The sequence below is a fragment of the Podarcis erhardii genome, assembly GCF_964252035.2.
Source record: "Podarcis erhardii genome assembly, chromosome: 12".
NCBI classification, from domain to species: domain Eukaryota; kingdom Metazoa; phylum Chordata; class Lepidosauria; order Squamata; family Lacertidae; genus Podarcis; species Podarcis erhardii.
The window spans coordinates 8241652-8261052 of NC_138513.1; the positions used below are offsets into that span (position 1 = coordinate 8241652).

The window sequence follows — 19401 nt, forward strand, 5'->3', positions numbered from 1 at the left end:
TTCGAACCACTGACCTTCTGGTCGGCAAGTCCTAGGCTCTGTGGTTTAACCCGCCAGTAGTGAAGTTTAAAATGCCACATTGGCTCAGCCCTAGAATATCTTCCAGTTTTATATATGGTTTTGGACAAGAGCACACGAGCCTGAGGATAGCTTCTGATTGCAAACCACAGTCTCTGCTCCAAAGTCATTTCTTGTGTGAGTTCTCTGTTTTTCTTACGGGTTTCTCAAAACAGTGAAACTGTAAAGCTATGGTGGCTTTGGTTGCTCTGACACCTCCGACTGCTTTGGGTGGACGTGATGGTACGAGGCTTTCTCAATCACGGTGAAAATGTACAAAAGCCCTAATTGATTGAAAAGCATCTTCTGTGGTTATTTCAGGCAGTGCCTGGGAGCGGGCGGCAATTGGCAGTGAATGTTAGAAAGCGCACTCCAGTCTTTAAGAGACCGTGTTTGTCAACCCATTATGTTGTAATACCTGATTCTTCGTATTGCATTGTGGAGAAAGCCCAATTACCAAGAGGAAAATAAAGTGCACGCTGATTAAAACATCGTCGACGAGCAATTTCTGCTAAAGGTAGTGGCTTTGGGCGCTGCACAATGAACACTTATGAAGCACTCTTGTGCCTTTTGAACTGATAACAGGAGAAATTAGCATTGCCAATGCTGCCCTCTGCCAAGTTCTCCCACTTAAGGCTAATTTTAAAAACAGAACCCTTAGAGGAATGAAGTTGTGTATGTTTTAGAGGAAATAAAGCCGGGCAAGGAGATTTGTATGAATTTAGGGATTGAGGGTGCACTGAATATTCATCATTGTCGATGGGAAAGGGGGTTGCTGAGTGTGTGGGGGGCAGTGTACCTCCCAAACAGAGATTTACAGCCTGTTATTCTCCCCTCTTCTGATGCTGATGTTTTACTGACATCTTCCTTTGCCTTGACATCCTTCATCTTCTAGTAATCCCAGTAATCAGGGATCCTGCGCAGAACATAATGGCATGGCGGGACCATGTAACCAACCTGTTTGGATTGTGACAGTGTCCCAAAGCCAGCCTTTTATCATCAGATGTTCCCTGTTTTGTTGTGCTGTAGGAAGGGGATGCTGGTGGTGCTGTGGGTTAAACCACAGAGCCTAGGGCTTGCCAATCAGAAGGTTGGCAGTTTGAATCCCCACGACAGGGTGAGCTCCCATTGCTCAGTCCCTGATCCTGCCAACCTAGCAGTTCAAAAGCACATCAAAGTGCAAGTAGATAAATAGGTACCGCTCAAGCAGGAAGGTAAACATCATTTCCGTGTGCTGCTCTGGTTCGCCAGAAGCGGCTTAGTCATGCTGGCCACATGACCCAGAAGCTGTACGCCGGCTCCCTCGGCCAGTAAAGCAAGATGAGCGCCGCAAGAAGAAGAGAAGAAGAGTTTGGATTTGATATCCCGCCTTTCACTCCCTTTAAGGAGTCTCAAAGCGGCTAACATTCTCCTTTCCCTTCCACCCCCACAACAAACACTCTGTGAGGTGAGTGGGGCTGAGAGACTTCAAAGAAGTGTGACTAGCCCAAGGTCACCCAGCAGCTGCATGTGGAGGAGCGGAGACGCGAACCCGGTTCCCCAGATTACGAGACTACCGCTCTTAACCACTACACCATACTGGCTCTGGCAACCCCAGAGTCGGCCACGACTGGACCTAATGGTCATGGGTTCCTTTACCTTTACCTTTAGGAAGCTTAGAAACATAGGAAGCTGCCTTATACCCTATTAGTCCATCAAGCCCAGAATTAATTACACTCTTTCTGGAAGGGGCTCTCTAGGAATCTTTTCCAGCCCTGCCTGGAGACGTCAGGAATTGGAGCTGGGATCTTCTGCATGCACACAGCATGTGCTCCACCACTAAGACATGACCTTTCCACTTAATAATATTAGTTGAAACTAACTTTGTTCCTGATTCAGATGTTCAGAGAACCATCATCCACCTGCATGCACAACTGTTAAACTGCTGCTGTCAGTGTTGGAAAGGAAATGTGCTCAGGTAGGGTTTGTAAGCTTTAGGTGCACTTCCAGTTTGCACCTCTATTAACGCTCCTGCTCAGATACAGCAATAGCTATGAGAAGTCTGTGGTAGGGGCATATCTGCAAGGTCTGGATTTGCATTGAGACGGGATAACAGGCTCTTGCCACTGTATTTAGGCCTAGCGCAAAGGGTTAATTAGCTGGTTGCTGCCTTCTAGTCTGATCTGTGAGTCAATGCCGGACAAAATCAATCCCAGGGAGTGTTGTGTTGAGCTACTCAAGCCAGATGGTTCTTAGACAAATGAGTAAATTGGGGTGGAGAACCTCTCATATCATGGGCAAATCTTTGGGACCTGTGTGTCAGTGGTTGGTACTGTCAGAGGTACCATTTGGACTGGGGGTTGAGAGCTCAGAATCAATTTATAATAACTTAAAATATGCATTGAGTCCCCATGCCCTTTGCAACAGGAAAACAACAACATGATTTCAAGTAAATTTACTGGAAAATTATAGCAGTGTTTGAAGGCGTGTAGTTATAGTTATGAACTCAACAAACCAAAAGCATTTTACAGTGGTATCTCGGGTTACATACGCTTCAGGTTACAGACTCTGCTAACCCAGAAATAGTACCTCGGGTTAAGAACTTTGCTTCAGGATGAGAACAGAGATTGTGCTCCGGCAGCAGGAGGCCCCATTAGCTAAAGTGGTGCTTCAGGTTAAGAACAGTTTCAGGTTAAGAACGGACCTCCAGAACGAATTAAGTACTTAACTTGAGGTACCACTGTATTTCCTTGCCTCCAAATTACTGCAGTCAGTGACAACCATATGTGAACTGGCCTTGAGGATACATCAACATTGCCTTGTCAACTGCCCTGGGGTGTACGTATGTTATGAAGAACAGTATAGAAATTGGCTTTAATAGATAAATCAGCCTTCCCCAATCTAGTGCCCTCCAGATGTTTTGGACTACAACTCCCATCAGCCCTCACAGTTGCCTGTGCTGGCTGGGACTGATAGGAATTGGAGTCCAATAACATCTGGACGGCACCAGGTTGCAGATGGCAGAACTATATATTTTCATGAGTTAGGGTTGCCATATTTGAAAAAGTGAAAATCGGGACACAAAAGCTGTGAAGTTTTTTAATTTTGCCCCAAAGCTGTTGGGTTTTTAAAAATCTATTTTAAAGGAAATTTGCCAAAAATCTACACTTCTAAGTCTTTCTAAATCTACATTTAAGCGAATTCCACTCGGACACTGTTTCTGACGGCCAGATCCGGGCAATGTCTGGGAAATTCTAGACATATGGCAACCCTACATGAGTCTAAGCAGAAGCCTTAAGTTCTCAGTTCTTATTGAGACAGAAAAACTGTATCTGGGCTGCAACGGTTCACAGTGCAGGTATGAGCTCCTTCGCCGGATGTTTCTCAATATAGAAATGTCCCTACATATGAAAAATGAGCCATCAAGGTGAATGCTAGGCTAGATTCCTCCTCCTTAAGATGTGCAGGGAGGGACAGAGGGTTATTTCATGTAAGCTATGTATATCTTAAGGACGCGCGTGGCGCTGTGGTCTAAACCACTGAGCCTAGGACTTGCCGATCGGAAGGTCGTGGTTCGAATCCCTGTGACGGGGTGAGCTCCCGTTGCTCAGTCCCTGCTCCTGCCCACCTAGCAGTTCGAAAGCACATCAAAGTGCAAGTAGATAAATAGGTACCGCTCTGGCGGGAAGGTAAACGGCGTTTCCGTGCGCTGCTCTAGTTCGCCAGAAGCAGCTTAATCATGCTGGCCACATGACCCGGAAACTGTACGCTGGCTCCCTCGGCCAATAAAGCGAGATGAGTGCCGCAACCCCAGAGTCGTCCACGACTGGACTTAACTGTCAGTAAAACTTTACCCTTTATGTATATCTCTCCTTTCTGTATGGTAAGGTACTCAGCCTTGTGAACTTCTGCCTGTAGCCTGAAATGGTAGGGCTTGAAGCACAGGGAGAGCTCTTCACAGAGAACGAGGCTGTAGTTACACAATTTAAATTCCTGTCTCCAAAAGCAACTCATGGAAAGCTACGCTCACACCCCGGTTTCCATTTGTATGCATGAATTTATTGCCTCGCTTGATGTTTTCTACCTTATAAATTACAAAAACCACTGATTCAATAAATATTAGTATGATGAATACTGCCTTGGCAACTCAGCGCTTGACATAAAACAATTACGAACAGATTACATAAGCACCCAGCAGTGGGGAATCTTTGCTGTCAATAAAAGTATTATTGTTGCAGCAAACATAATGAATTGTTTGGAATTCAAAAGAAAGTTGTGTGTGTGTGTTTGCACACATATACATACACATACACATGCATACAAATCTGGTTGAGCAGGGAACAGGCCTGGCAGTTGTCTGTGATGTATTTATTTCTTTTGGAAAACAGTTAATCATTTTCTTTCTTTTTTACTGATTTTAATGCAGAATAGTCTTCTCAAATTCTGTAAATTATGTTTGGGGATGGGGGGGGGGATGAGTTCAGTTCAGTTCAAATTTTAATGCAAACCTTCCTAATTTGTACTTTGCAACCCAAAATAAAGCTTTCCTTTGGAAGCGACACTTCTCTGAATTTTGGGATGCAGTTTCTCCAACTGAATAATGTATTCAAAAAAATGTGTCTATTATGGAAAATTCTGCATAAGATGCATGCTTGTGGGAAAACAATGAATTATGCATTATATATGGGGAAATTGCTTGCACAATTGGATATGTAAGGCAAAAATCCTTGCAAAAATGTGTACATTGGATATGATTGCTCTAAAACGCTGATGAATTTTCAATTGAACTTTTTTTTTTGAGGGGGTGGTTACAATGTAATGATACAGATAAAATGTAATGTTAAAAATGCTGTGGGAAGGGGGTAAATAGGATTTATTTATTTATTGCCTTTGTAAACATAGAACCTTGGAGAAAAGCTGGAGTGGATCCCATGTGCTTCTGGTTGAACTCAGAGATTTAACTCCTACCGGCTCTGAGAAAGAGGTTAACTGCCCCTCCATATGCAGGAACAGTTCCTGAGATGTGGCAATTCTGCCTCCGCTTCCCCTTTCCAGCTGGATTTATGGCTGAATCCTTGGCCCACTTACCAGGGAGCAAGCTCCACTGAACTCAATGGTGTACTCAGAGCTGAGTAGACATGTATAGGATTCTGCTGTTTTGTGTCATGTTACATTTCATTGATTATGCAGAGTGCCTCAAGTGTAACTGCTGCATCTTATTGTCTTTTGCATAAAGCCCCAATTAGTGTGAAAGAGCTGTATGAATAAAATTATTTGTATTATGCTTGCAGCTCGTTTGGGGGAGGGAATGTTGATTTTAAAGAAATGAAAAGTTAATGCGGCTGATTTCTTGCACTGCTTAAGGTCCTTCCTTGTCCATTATGGACTGTTTTTGATGCAGACAAAATTCCAGCTCCCCTGATTGTATCAATGTGATCTTTTGGCCTGTGGAGAATTGATTAAAGTACATGCCCAGCATTTACTTGCAGCACTTTCTTAAGCCCAGAATACAGTTTGGGGCTGGGGGGGGGGCGGGGGCGCTGAATCAATTTGTAGTAAGTTAAAATATGCATTGAGTCCCATGCCCTTTGCAGCAGGAAATCAGTAATATAATTTCAAATAGATTTACTGAAAGATCCTAGCAGCGTTTGAAGGGGGTGGTTATAGTATGAACTCGGCAAACGGAAAGCATTTATTTCCCCGCCTCCAAATTACTTAGCCAAAAAGCTTTCTTTTGTCTTTACTGCTATTTCAGTCTGAAATGAAACATTTTTCTCTGTTTCTGCTGTGCTGTTCCCCGCAGTGAGGGAACTGTCCAACCATGGCAGGTGGGCTAATAACCGTGACATCAATAATATTAGGCTCATCAAGCACGGGCAGTAAAACATGAGGATGTGGCATGAGCCAAATGCAAAGAGTTGGAAATAACTATTGTTTAAAAAAACCTGTTCTGCTTGTAATTGCCTTTTTAAACAGCAGGGAAAGCCCCTCCTCAAAGCTCTCCTTAGCAAACCATTGAAACCAGGCAGAGCGTTGTTAATGTGTTTCAGTAGCAAGGGGAGTTAAGGCAGTTTGATGCAGTTGTACAGTGGCCACACACATCGCCCAAAAAGGAGAGCCAAAGAGAACCTAGATTTTGCATAAAATTCACATATGCTCAAGTGTTGGTGCTAACCTTTAAAGCCCTAAACGGCCTCGGTCCAGTATACCTGAAGGAGCGTCTCCACCTCCAACATTCTGCCCGGACACTGAGGTCCAGCGCCGAGGGCCTTCTGGCGGTTCCCTCACTGCGAGAAGCTAAGTTACAGGGAACCAGGCAGAGGGCCTTCTCAGTGGTGGTGCCCGTCCTGTGAAATGCCCTCCCATCAGATGTCAAACAGAAAAATAACTACCAAACTTTTAGAAGACATCTGAAGGCAGCCCTGTTTAGGAAAGCTTTTAATGTTTAATAGGTTATTGTATTTTAGTGTTTTGTTGGAAGCCTCCCAGAGTGGCTGGGGAAACACAGCCAGATGGGCGGGGTATAAATAATAAATAATAAATAATAAATTATTATTATTATTATTATTATTAATAATAATAATTGTCTGTGTCGGTGCAAATTTAGAAACAGTTATTGTAATTTAAATAGAAATGCAAACTATCTGATCATAGTGGGGAAGACTCTGATCAGGTAATCTGCATGCCTGCTTAGTCTGTTCTCCAGGTGCCAACCGTTGACAACACACTTCAAGGTCCCTGCTCTCTCTTCTTAGGTTTTTTAATCTTCAAACTATATTTGGACCAGGCAGCCCTGTAAAGAGAGGGCAGCCCTCTTGACACACAGCCACTCTGCAGAGTTGCCAGAAAGACTTGTGCAATGAGAACAGCTTGGGCGTCTGGGCACAAATCTTCTTCTCTTTCGGTTGGGAGCATGGTGTGGAGACTGGCTCCTGCATTCCCTGGGCTTGGGCCTGGAAATAAACATGACAGTATGTTACTCCCAGGAAAATGAATGTAGGTTTGCACTTATAGCTTACCTCAAAGGAGAGGTGAACATTGTTGTTGTCGTTTAGTCATGTCTGACTCTTCGTGACCCCATGGACCAGAGCACGCCAGGCACTCCTGTCTTCCACTGCCTCCCGCAGTTTGGTCAAACTCATGCTGGTAGCTTCGAGAACACTGTCCTATCATCTCGTCCTCTGTCGTCCCCTTCTCCTTGTGCCCTCCATCTTTCCCAACATCAGGGTCTTTTCCAGGAAGTCTTCTCTTCTCATGAGGTGGCCAAAGTATTGGAGCCTCAGCTTCACGATCTGTCCTTCCAGTGAGCACTCAGGGCTGATTTCCTTCAGAATGGATAGGTTTTCAAATTCTTATTTGGCTTAGATTGCAGAAGGGGTCTTCTGTCCTTCAGCCCTGCTTTGAAGGTCTGTCTCTAGGAAAACGTGGGCCAGAGCCCCCCAGAAAATTTCCATGCAGGATGAGATGGTCACCTGCAGGAGCATGCTTTGGGCTCCTGCTCCCAGTTTTCCCATGGGCCAGTTTTTCAAAACACTGCCCTCACAAAATAATGGAGATATGTTTCACCTTGACTTTCCTAGTGGAGAGCTCTGAAGAGCAAATATGTATTGGTTCAGCAATTAATTGCTTGGGTGAGAAGCAGTCTGTTTCACGTCCGATCTAATGTGAGTTGTGAGAAGTTCCTTTGTCTCTAAATGCTGGGGACAGCTGGTTTGAAACCTACCCTCCTTCCTCAGGCTACCATGCGCGGGCGGCAGAAGAAAGGAAAGGGCATGGAGCAGTGGGCTAGTCCTCCCCACTGTTCACCCTTCTCTACCCACACCCAACTAACTCATCAACCTCCTATCCTCCTCTTGAGGAGCTCAGGACCTCGTTCTGCACAGGGTTTAGTCCCTAGCAGTTTTAGCATGCAAACGTGGGGGGGGGGTCTTGTCTTGACTTAGCACAGGGGTGAGGAACCTCAGGTCCAGGGCCTGATTGCAGCCCTCTAAGCCTCTCTGTGTACCCTTAGTCTCTCATAAGAACACATCACTTCCCCAGACAAACCCCCTAATGGCCCTGCTTCCACCCTCCTTACGAGATTTTTGTTTGGCAAGATATCCTTCACCACCTCTGGCCTCTTCTACAAAGGTAATATTTACATTTAGTGCTCCGCCTCCGTTTTTCTCTGATCCAACCCCACAACTGGCAAATGGCCCCCAGGGAATGCAGGCCCTCCAACATCCCACGGATCAAAATGGGGGTCCTCGTTTTTTGGCCCCAAGCTGTTGCGGTGTGTGTTTTTCTTTTTGTGAATCTGGATTAAGGGGTTTTCTCAGGGCGGTGGAGGGTGTGTGTGTGTTTTGTCCCATTGGAGTAGCCCTTCTTCCGATAGGAAATGCTCTGTGGAGGGGGCAACACAAAAATGGAAGGGTCTGGGAGGGTCAGTTGCGGGGGAGTGAGAAATGTGCCTTTTTTCTCTGCGATCTCTCTGTTTTCTTCTGAGGAAAGTTGGAGGATATGTATTAGTGAGCAGGTTAGCTTGGGGTATCTGACAAAGGGCAGTGAGGCCAGAGGAAAGGGCAGGGACTAATTAAGGAGCAGAATCCACCATCTTCACGAGATATGTGTGTGTGTTGCTGCATAAAATCAGTGCTGCTGACAGGAAGGGGAGGTTCATGAAGGGGCTGCGGCCAATCCCAGAGGAAAGCGTGGAGTAAGGCCAAGAACCAAGTAAAGATGCCTTGGCCAAACGAGGCCATGAGTTTCCCAGAGAGCTGCCGTAGCTCAAAGGTCTGTAGTTTGAATTTGCCTGAGTCTGATGACCCTGTCAAAGTGCAATGGAAATTATTGTAAAAATTGCACAGTTAATTAAATGCAATCTTGTTCCTTCACCCTTTGCTGCCCCGAGGTGCCACTTTTAATGAGCATATTTGACGCTGATTTTTCTGTTCTCACTGGGGCCGTATGTGTCTGTCTGTGTGTTCTGCTTATGAAATGAGCATGCTGGAAAAAGGGGGGGAATAAACCCATTTAGGATTATTTCCACCAGGACAAACAACAGCAACTGAAAGGGCAGCGCTACAAAAGCCCAGCTGTTCGGAGTCAGGCCTCTGAGATTTGCGAAGAGTTAAGTGAGTTGCAAACGGACAAACAGTCAAAGGACGAGCCTCCGGTCCCACCAGTAGGGGAACAAGAGGTAACCGTTTGCTGCCTGCTTTCTGCATGCCAGTCCGTTGCTGGAACTCTGTAGTGCATGCAGTAGAAATTGGCTAGGGTTGCATGGAGCATGCGGGAGGGGGGTCATTTCCTTTATAAATGAGCCTATCCGGTGCCAAAGAAAAACAACGCAGAATGGCCACTATAGCTGTGGTAAGTATGGAGAGAATTAAAAGCAGAGAATTCATGCAATGTCCAGGAATGGAATTCCAGGATGCACCATTTGGAAAAACAAAAAGCTGAGTACAATTGCCAAGTTTCAGGCTCAGGCTATGAGCTGGGTTCTCTGCTATAGCCTGAAATCATTTGGAGGAAAAGCTGGTCATATAGCAGTTTCCATCCAAAGCATACATTCAGTTGCACATAGCATACATTCACAAATGCAACCATCCTACAGAGCACGGGGGAGAAAGTTGCATAACTGGAGGTGCCTGAAGTTTCTCCTGGGGGTGGAACCACACATACGAGTTAACTGAGGCAGCAAGCTGTTTTCTGCTTAAAAGGTACCTTGCCTGCTCAGCCTGTCATAGAAACATTAAATATATCCCCGGCTGCATACAGAGCACATGCATATAACTTTGCTGAATTGCCGACCATGTTTTTACAAAGTTGAATATTTAGTAGTTAGGGGGATGGTTTCACCCCATACAGCATGAGAATCGATGCACACTGACTAAATGAACAAGAAACTCATTGCCTGGGACCCAGGTGCACTCTATACGAAACAAAGTGGGAAAAGGAAAACGGCATGCTTCCATTTCAAGTCGAACTTTCTGAATGGCCTGGTCGTAGGAAGCAGCAACAGCAACAAGCTTTCTTTCCTCCACCACCTTTAAATGTGCGCAGAACACAAATGCCATCTCCAAAGAGCACAATTAGATTCTATTTGTGACTGTTTAAGAGGGAGATCAAAGAGCATGGCACCTGTCCATGGAACAGTGAAAAATGAGGCAGAAGTTCATGTGAGGTGACATACGCCAGCAACAACGCCCAAATGATGCTATTTTTGAAGACTTAGCTCCATGTGGGACAGCACATACAACTGGACCCACAATTTCATGTCCAAGCCCTGGGAAGCAGGCAATGGCTAAACTGTCTGGTGGCTCATATGGCAACTAGCTCAAGCGCATGGGGCAACCCAGGAAGTATGCCAACAGCTTTGTCAAGCCGCCAAGAGAAGAGTTGGAGGCAACGCAGAAATCACAAGCAGAATTCACAAGGAGAATCATATGCGCTGGAGTAAGGCCAAGCGGAAAGCTCCGATTTCTGAACTTTTGGCTACAAATTGAGGAACATGGGTGAAACTGAGGCCTAAATAGAGGAGGGACAAGTCCAAATTAGCGACCAGCGCCATCAGCTTCTTGATATTTTACGTACCACAAAAGTGTTTCACTGCCCCAGCCCCCACCTCTTTTTATATGGATGACTCTAAAATGGCTCTTAGATCGCTTGCAATGCACTGTTGTTGTTGCTTTTTAATTGTGCTGCTTCGTTTCTGGTTCCTCTCTCATCCCTCCTGCGGCTGTGCTGCTGAGTTTTGCAGATATTATAATCTTTCCTTTTGTCACTGTCAGGTTATCAGGCTGGGGCTTATGCATGCTGATGCAACAACCAATGTATTTTCTCTGTTCACCTGCTCGGCTAATCTAATGTTTTCTTTTTGGAGTCTCTTTAAGGGACTTAAAGCTGAACCATTTGAGAAGGGGGGGGGGCGGGATTGGTCCTTGGTGCCTTTTCCTTCTCATTTTGAAGCCTAGCTGAGCTGATTTAAAGATCAGAGACACAGTGCTATTAGAGATGGTGCTTAACTCTTTCCTCCAGTGAGGCGCCCCTCAATGGGCTGGTGTGTTAATTTGGGGGTTGTTGTGGGGATGTTTTCTCTGATAGGCTTGGGGTGGGGGGAAGGAGGGATCTGAACTGAAGGATGGGTTTGAGCACCCTCTCCCAGAGCACCAAATCACCATCTGTGATGGTCCTGTGTGAGTGTCTGGAGGCGGTTGGAGGATGGATGGCGGCTAACAGATTGAGGTTGAATCCTGACAAGACAGAAGTACTGTTCTTGGGGCACAGGAGGCGGGCAGGTGTGGAGGACTCCCTGGTCCTGAATGGGGTAACTGTGCCTCTGAAGGACCAGGTGCGCAGCCTGGGAGTCATTTTGGACTCACAGCTGTCCATGGAGGCACAGGTCAAATCTGTGTCCAGGGCAGCTGTTTCCCAGCTCCATCTGGTACGTAGGCTGAGACCCTATCTGCCTGCAGACTGTCTCGCCAGAGTGGTGCATGCTCTGGTTATCTCCCGCTTGGACTACTGCAATGCACTCTACGTGGGGCTACCTTTGAAGGTGACTCGGAAACTACAACTAATCCAGAACGCGGCAGCTAGACTGGTGACTGGGGGCGGCCGCCGAGACCACATAACACCGGTCTTGAAAGACCTACATTGGCTCCCAGTACGTTTCCGAGCACAATTCAAAGTGCTGGTGTTGACCTTTAAAGCCCTAAACGGCCTCGGCCCAGTATTCCTGAAGGAGCGTCTCCACTCCCATCGTTCTGCCCGGACGCTGAGGTCCAGCGCCGAGGGCCTTCTGGCGGTTCCCTCATTGCGAGAAGCAAAGCTACAGGGAACCAGGCAGAGGGCCTTCTTGGTAGTGGCACTCGCCCTGTGGAACGCCCTTCCAGCAGATGTCAAAGCAATCAACAACTACCTGACATTCAGAAGACATCTTAAGGCAGCCCTGTTCAGGGAAGTTTTTAACATGTGATATTTTACTGTATTTTTGGTTTTTATGGAAGCCGCCCAGAGTGGCTGGGGAGGCCCAGCCAGATGGGCGGGGTATAAATAATAAATTATTATTATTATTATCTTCAAAGCAGGCCCTCGTTATCAAAGCAAACATTGCAAGCAATCCCTGCATTGCCTGCCTTGTGTCGCGTTTACTCCTTCTTTTCAAAGTGTGGTATGGTAGTTCCAACTCCCCCTGCCTTCTTTTCAAGCATTTAAATAGAAGACAGACAAACAGGCACCCTGGGATGTTTTATCGAAAAGTAATCAGTTTCTAAGGGCATCACTGGATGAGACATTGGAGATATTTACAGCTCCTAGGGGCTTTTGGATTGGGACCTCAGTACTACAGGGGGTTAACTACCCCACCACCATTCCACCCAGAGCTATTATTTCCCTACTAAGGAAAACTTAGGTCACACCATAGATTACAAAAGCACATTGCTTTTCCGCAAAGAATCCTGGGAGTTGTAGTTTGCAGTTTCTCGGGGCTACAGCACCCATAACAAACTGCAGCTCTCCCATGATTCTTTTGGGGGAAGAAATATGCTTTAAATGTATTTTTAATGTATGCAGCCTCTGTTACTTCTTGTCTAGTTTGGGCTGTAGTCATCCGTATAACTTGGTTTACCAAACCTTTTCTTAAAAAAGGGTCCATCTTGGTCTCCCTTCATAATCCATCTTTGAAACAGGATCTCAGTTCCTGAAAATGGCCCCATCTTTTATGTTCCCAGGAAGTAGCCAAATAATCAGCTGCTCAGATGTTTTCATTTCCATTGCAGAAGGGTGTGTTTTTTTAGGAGCATTCTTCACGTAAATCTCCAGAGAGCTGTTATTTCTGCCCTTAATCTCTTCTTCTGAAGGTAGTGCTTTCTCTGTCTGTCTGGTGGATTCATTTGAATTGGGGCGGGGGAAGGGGCGGGAGAGAAGCAGGAGGCTGCAATTAGCCACAAGGTAAAGATCATCTCTTCTCTCAGACATTGCTGAAGAGGCAGATTTGTCCATATGGAGGCAGTTCCAGATTGCTCTTTGAAAGTTAGGTGGTTGATATTTCTCCCTTTTTATCCTGGAATATCAACCACACAAGCAACAACAAACCCAACACCCTTTGTGCTTTGGCAGCACAGGAGCTCATGAAAATGTTTAAAGACCGAGGACGCAATAAGATTTGAACCACCAAGTAATATTTATCCGTGGGAGCAGCAAACATTTTCTGCCTCTACTTGCTGAGGAACCTATGAGCACATATTCCAGGAATCTTGCCTTCTGCAAAGAATTCTGGGCCGTATTCTAGAATGTGCTTTCAGATGGTGGAAGGCTCTGGCCAAGCTGGTAGGCTTGTCAGAAAAAAACATGCCTGAAATATGCTGACCCAGTTCTACCAAGGAGAAAGGTGTGGCTGGATGCTCCTAACTGCACCAAGAAAACTAGATGTTAGGAAGAAGCATTCTAGACTTCTCCCGGACATGCTATTTTCCTCTGTATTTAACCTTCCCCCCCCCTCCCATGGAGGACCAGTTAAGGATTGGTGGGTAAATTTATTCAGTTCTTGGAAGAAGGTTATGAACCTGCACCCATGACATGTTATAGGTGGAACAGGGAGGTAAGCCACATGGCACGTTAGTTTTACATTTCTGTATTTCTATTGGGAAGGGCTATATATTAATAAAAGCTATTTTTTAAACAAAAAGTATTCAGTTCTCATTTAAACACACTCTTACTAAATTTGCATTTTTCTGAACCTATATGCAAACAGAACACAGATCTCCTTTGAAATTGGCACTTATCTTAATCTTTCCAATCGCTAAGCAAAAACGTCGCCTTTATTACAAAATGCTGCTGTGCAGTTGTTTCATTTTTACATATTTCGTTCATTTGTTGTATGATGCATCCCTTTTGCTATGGTCACTGGGTGTTGTATGAAAATGCATGAGCAAATCTTTTCTTCCTTTCATCCTCTCTCCAGCTGGCTGAATCATCCATCGCTGGCTCCTTCTTTAAAGCACAGCCACTTCCGCTAGGAGGAGACTGATTAATGTTCTTCCTCTCCTCACCTTTGCCCCTGTTTCTCCCCTAGAGGTTTGATGAAATCAGTCTGTCGGAAGGAAGCACAGTGGACCTGGCAATCCCGCCAGAGCTTCTGGAGCAGATGCCTGAGCTGGCAGAAGAGATGATGGAACCAGAAGACTGTTTCCCAGAACGTAAGGATGGGTTGCTTTCATTTCTTTTCCTGACTTTAAGCTAGAAACGCATTATCAGAACTGTCACAGCTTTCCTGGGCTATTCCACTTCAGGTTGAAGCTGGAGAATCACAGAAAAGAGGGCAGAAACTTGTTATCTGCTGCTGCCCCAGAGGGCAGGAGTAGATCTAAACTTGCAGATCTAAACTTGTTGGTTGAACATTACATGAAAACTGATGGTATGTATAATTGTTTTTGGTTTGGTTTGTTTTTCTATTTTGTAAATGGAGGTTGGTATGAGGCTTGGGATTGCTACCGTGGTGGGGCGAGGGAGGTACGGCGGTGGGGGCAGATGTCATAGGCGAAGGGGATCGAGATATGGATATGCTCGTACCCCTTCCAATCTGCGCCCCATCCCGAGGGACGAGGGTAGGGTGAGCAAGGATTACTCACCTCCGTCACTGGTGTTGTGCAATGCCAGGTCCATAGGCAACAAAACCGCCACCCTGCGAGATTTCTTCACCTCGCAGGGGGTTGACCTGGCTTGTGTGACGGAGACCTGGGTGCGCGAAGGGGAAACTGTTACCTTACGAGAGATGGCGCCCCCAGGTTCCTCCGTCCTCCACCAGTCGCGGACTGTGGGCCGGGGGGGAGGGGTGGCATTATTAATCCGGGAAGATTGTTCTTTCAGGGCTCTACCATCACCATCGATCCCCGGCATTGAATGTGTTGGCCTAGTGTGGGGCTCCGAGGTGAGCGTGGCTGTCTGGCTGGTGTACCGGCCACCTAGCGCACCAGCAGCCACCCTGTCAGGCCTGCTGGAGGCGGTGGCCGGCTGGGCCTTGGAGTTCCCTAACCTATTGGTATTGGGGGACTTCAACGTCCATGCTGATGCCACTCCCTCCTCACAGGCTCTGGACCTGGTGTCTTCCATGGCGACACTAGGGCTCTCCCAGTTTGTTTCAGGCCCCACACATCAAGGAGACCACACGCTGGATCTGATCTTTGGCATCGGTATAGATGTGATCATGTCTCCTTCGAAGAAGGTGCCATGGTCTGATCACTACGCTCTGAAAGCCAGGATTGATTTTCCACCCCCACCCTGCTTAGGTGGCTGGGGAGGGCGGGATATAAATAAAATTTATTATTATTATTATTATGGTGGCAAGAGTAGTTTAATTATGGAACCAGTTACCTGGAAGAAGGAACCTGGGAGAAATTTGATTCCATTCACGCTGAAAGATGAACTTACCTAATTTGTGCTTTCGCAAACAATATGTGAAACAAAAAATCTCACATCAATGAAACCACCATCAAAGCACAGATCACACCTGTCTCCACTGACTAATCCACAGAAATCGAGGGTCCTGCAATCTCCAGCACCACCATGGTGCAAAAAACATGCATCCAAGGCACAGATCCTTCAGGAGTCCCAGCGGCCCTTGGGATCCAGGAGGGTTGATGACCCCCAAACTAGGGGAAGGGAGAAGCCGTTGTGAGGCTGTCTCCTCCACCCACTGGTCCCCTGAAGCATATATCTATATCTATATCTATATCTATATCTATATCTATATCTATATCTATATCTATATCTATATCTATACATATACACAGTTGTGCCTCGCAAGACGTAATTAATCCGTTCCGCGAGTCTCTTCGTCTAGCGGTTTTTTCGTCTTGCGAAGCAAGCCCATTGACGGCTTAGTGGATTAGCGCTATTAGCGCTATTAGCAGATAAGCGGCTTACCGGCTTAGAAAAAGGGGGGAAGGAAAAAAACCCGCAGGAACTCGCAAGACATTTTCGTCTTGCGAAGCAAGCCCATAGGAAATTTGTTTTGCGAAGCACCTCCAAAACGGAAAACCCTTTCGTCTAGCGGGTTTTCCGTCTTGCGAGGCATTCGTCTTGCAGGGCACCACTGTGTGTGTGTGTGTGTGTGTGTGTGTGTGTGTGTGTGTGTATATATATATTTGTAACTGCCCCAGTTCCACCCTTGCTTCTCACCATTGGATTGCACCGAGCCAACTCACGCATGTCTTCTGTAACCTTGAGCTGATTGCATCAGTCAAGATGCCTTTTTCACTCTTAAGATGAAAACATGCCGGTGTTTGGTAAACACTCAACTCCACCTGCCACTGAAAAGACAGGGATGCAATGTAGATTTTTGCTGTCTAATTCTCCAGTTAACAAATGCAATCACTTGACAGCCTTGAGTCTCTGTTGCAACTGATTGTTCCATGAGGTTCTTCCTGATGTGTTGGAAGGTGGGGAGGGAGGGAGGGAGGAGTGGGAGAATAAGGTGAGCTAAACTGTCATATATCCGCGAGCATGCATATCCCAGAGGATTATTTAATTCAGAAACAAGCCTGCTTAGTGGGGATCAGATGGGGATAACTTGCAAGAAATGCAAGAGCCCCTACAGTCAGCAGAATGGCATTTTGGCATGTGAAGGATGATCAAATGAGGTAGTAGAAACCCTGCAGGGCAAGGGGATGTCTGTAGTTCCCAGGCATTTTCTTGGCAGCTCTGCTTAAATGCAACAGCCCAACATGAATTCACTTGTCAGAAAAGGGTGTGGTATGATGATGCAAGCATGCCAGTGTATGCAATTCTTCAGTTGTTTGTTTCTAGATGTCTCCTGCTTTCAGTACTTTTTTTAAAGTATAGCATAATGCACAAAATAAATAGTTCAGTAAGACAATGACTTAAGCATTGCACCCTCTTCTCAGCTCCAGATCCATTTCAATCCAGCTGTGGCTCTGATTTTGGGAAGGGAACGGCCTCTGTAGATGACCTGTGCCAGAAATTGGACAGGGGGAATACTTTTCTGTTGGTTGTGCTGGACCTCTCAGCACCATGCCACTGAACAAGGCACACTTCTAGACCAGTTTCATTCTAGACCTTTCTGGGTGGCTTGTTTCAGATGGTGGTGCTCAGGGCTTTTTTTCAGCAGCTCACCGGAGCTCAGCTCCAGCACCTCTCTGGCGGGCGCCATTGCCATTCTAAGAGAACAAAGGATAAATTCATGGTGAGCTCCAGCATGTGGATTCCTATTCCATACCTTAACAGTTCGCCTTTGCGGTCTTACATTCCCCTACCTTGTTCCCCATGCTTAATATTTAGATGTAACCACTAGTGGAGGTGATTTGGGGTTTGGCGTCACCAGTTTGCAGATGACACCCAACTCTATCCCAGCTGTCCATCTCATTCAGTGAGACTGTGGAAATCCAGAACCATCGGACTGGATGTGGGAAAACAAACAGCACCTTACTCCAGACTAGATAGAGGTGCTCTTGGTCAGTACATCAGAAGAGGGGTAGGTCTTCCCTTGAAAATGCAGGCACGTGGCTTGGAGGGGAGGGGTTCATTTGGACCTGTCTTTGAATTTTGGTGCTTTGCCCAGCTGGGGCTGGTGTGCAAAACACACCCATTTCTGGAGACTGCAGTTCTGGCCTCAGTGAAACATCTTTAGTTACATCACATCTGGATTAATGTAGTGCGCTCTGGATTTTGTAGCTGATTTTAAAGAGTACTCAGAAGCTGCAACTGGCCCAAAGTGCTTTGGCCAGGTTGTTAACTGGGGCCCGCATGTGGGGAGGACACAACACCCCCCCCCTTGAAGCAGCTGTATTTCAACTTGTTTCTGTGGGTAATTGTGATGAGTCTTAAAGCCAGGCTATTGTGGCTCTGGCCACAGTTAGCAAATGGATAATCAACTCCTTACACATAATTCCTAACCATTCTCTTCCTAGATGTTTAGAAGAGCCAGTTGTGGGGTGGGTATTATGCTACAATTTGTGTTAATCTCCTTAAATGGAGATCTAGAACTTGTATTCTTTTCCACAATCCCACCAGAGATGTCTATAAGTTCCTACCAGCTGGTATGCCCTCCAACGGTATGGTGATAGTGTAGAATTTATACAGGATAACCTCTGTGGTGTTAAGCACTACCTATGACCCATTTAAAATTCCATTTCTTAGTCTCTAACTGAGATTTACCTAAATGGGGATTTATTCCATCCTGCCTGCCATTTCTGTCCCTTAAGTTTTAAAATCAAATCTTGCCTTCTGTACCATTCGCTTCTAATAGCAATAACTATGTTATAGTCTTGAAATTAAACCCATAGCATTACTATTACAGCATTTCCCCAACCCTTCAAACTCTGACAGTTTATGTGTTCCCTCTTCTCTTTCCACCTTTGGTGGATCTGCCTCCACAGAAGCCATGGTAATTGTGTTTCTTCCAGTTTATCCCTCCATGTTAAAAATCATGCAAATAATAGATTCCCTGAGCCCACCACCCTCTTAGTGTGGTTTATGTGATAAAAGAGTGGATGGAAAGGCAATGGAATTAAAGGGGTTGGGACTAGAGCAAGTACAGCCACCTTCTAAGTCAACAGCAAAACACTCTGGAGAAAAAAGTGTCATATATGTGGGCTATTTTGGAATTATTGCTATTTTTAAAAAAATCGGCTACATATGGGCAGACTACGTGATAAGCATCACGTCTCCTTTGGCCCTCTGCTCAAGGCTTAGAATATTTCTATTAAATGTACAATAAGTTGGCCATTTCTAGCCTTTAATTCATTTGCAGATGTTTTTCTCTGATTGAGCTTTCCTGAGCTGTGACAACCTGGAATTATCTTCCACTTGTAGCAGCAGTAAAAGCCTGCTGTTCTAGTTTACACTATGCTCAGCTTGCATGCATGTACACAGACGCAGAGAGATTTTATTGTGATTTAAGTTAGGATTTTTGAATGAAAGCCTAGAGCTGGGTGGGGCGGGGCAGGGGACCTGTCCACTATGAAAAGAAAATGACTGCATTCAACGGAAAGGACTTTAAATGTTCCCTATTGTGGGGGGAGGTGACAGTGTCTGTGTGAATGATAAGGATCGTTTAAATGGCGTCAAAAGCATTGCCATCTCTGGAACACATTGCCCAACAGAGCTACAGGGATGCTGGCAACGCTGCACCTGTTGTCAATGAGTCACATCAAACATTGTAAGTTAGATGTTATTCACCATTGACAATAAGTATAGGAAGGAGACAAAGCTGCTGTTTTAGCTCAGGGATGGGGAACCTATGGCCCTTCAGATGCCATTGGACTACAACTCCCATCACCCCGACCATTGGCCAAGCTGGCTGAGGCTGATTGGAGTTGGCATCTAATAACATCTGAAGGGCCACAGGTTCCCCATCCCCGACTT

General features: G+C 45.8%; 1 protein-coding gene across 7 annotated transcripts in view; it reads left to right on the forward strand.

Moving 5' to 3' along the window:
* LOC309325870 (sodium channel protein type 5 subunit alpha-like) overlaps positions 1–19401 on the forward strand; it is a 214569-nt gene that overhangs the window by 143519 nt on the left and 51649 nt on the right. For 5 of the 7 annotated variants that reach the window (XM_081834160.1, XM_081834161.1, XM_081834162.1 and 2 more), the window contains 2 exons: positions 9068–9214; positions 14093–14216. In XM_081834160.1, coding sequence (XP_081690286.1) covers positions 9068–9214; positions 14093–14216 — 271 coding nt within the window. The remainder of the gene's footprint in view (positions 1–9067; positions 9215–14092; positions 14217–19401) is intronic. The other 2 variants (XM_081834163.1, XM_081834165.1) reach the window with 1 other exon arrangement.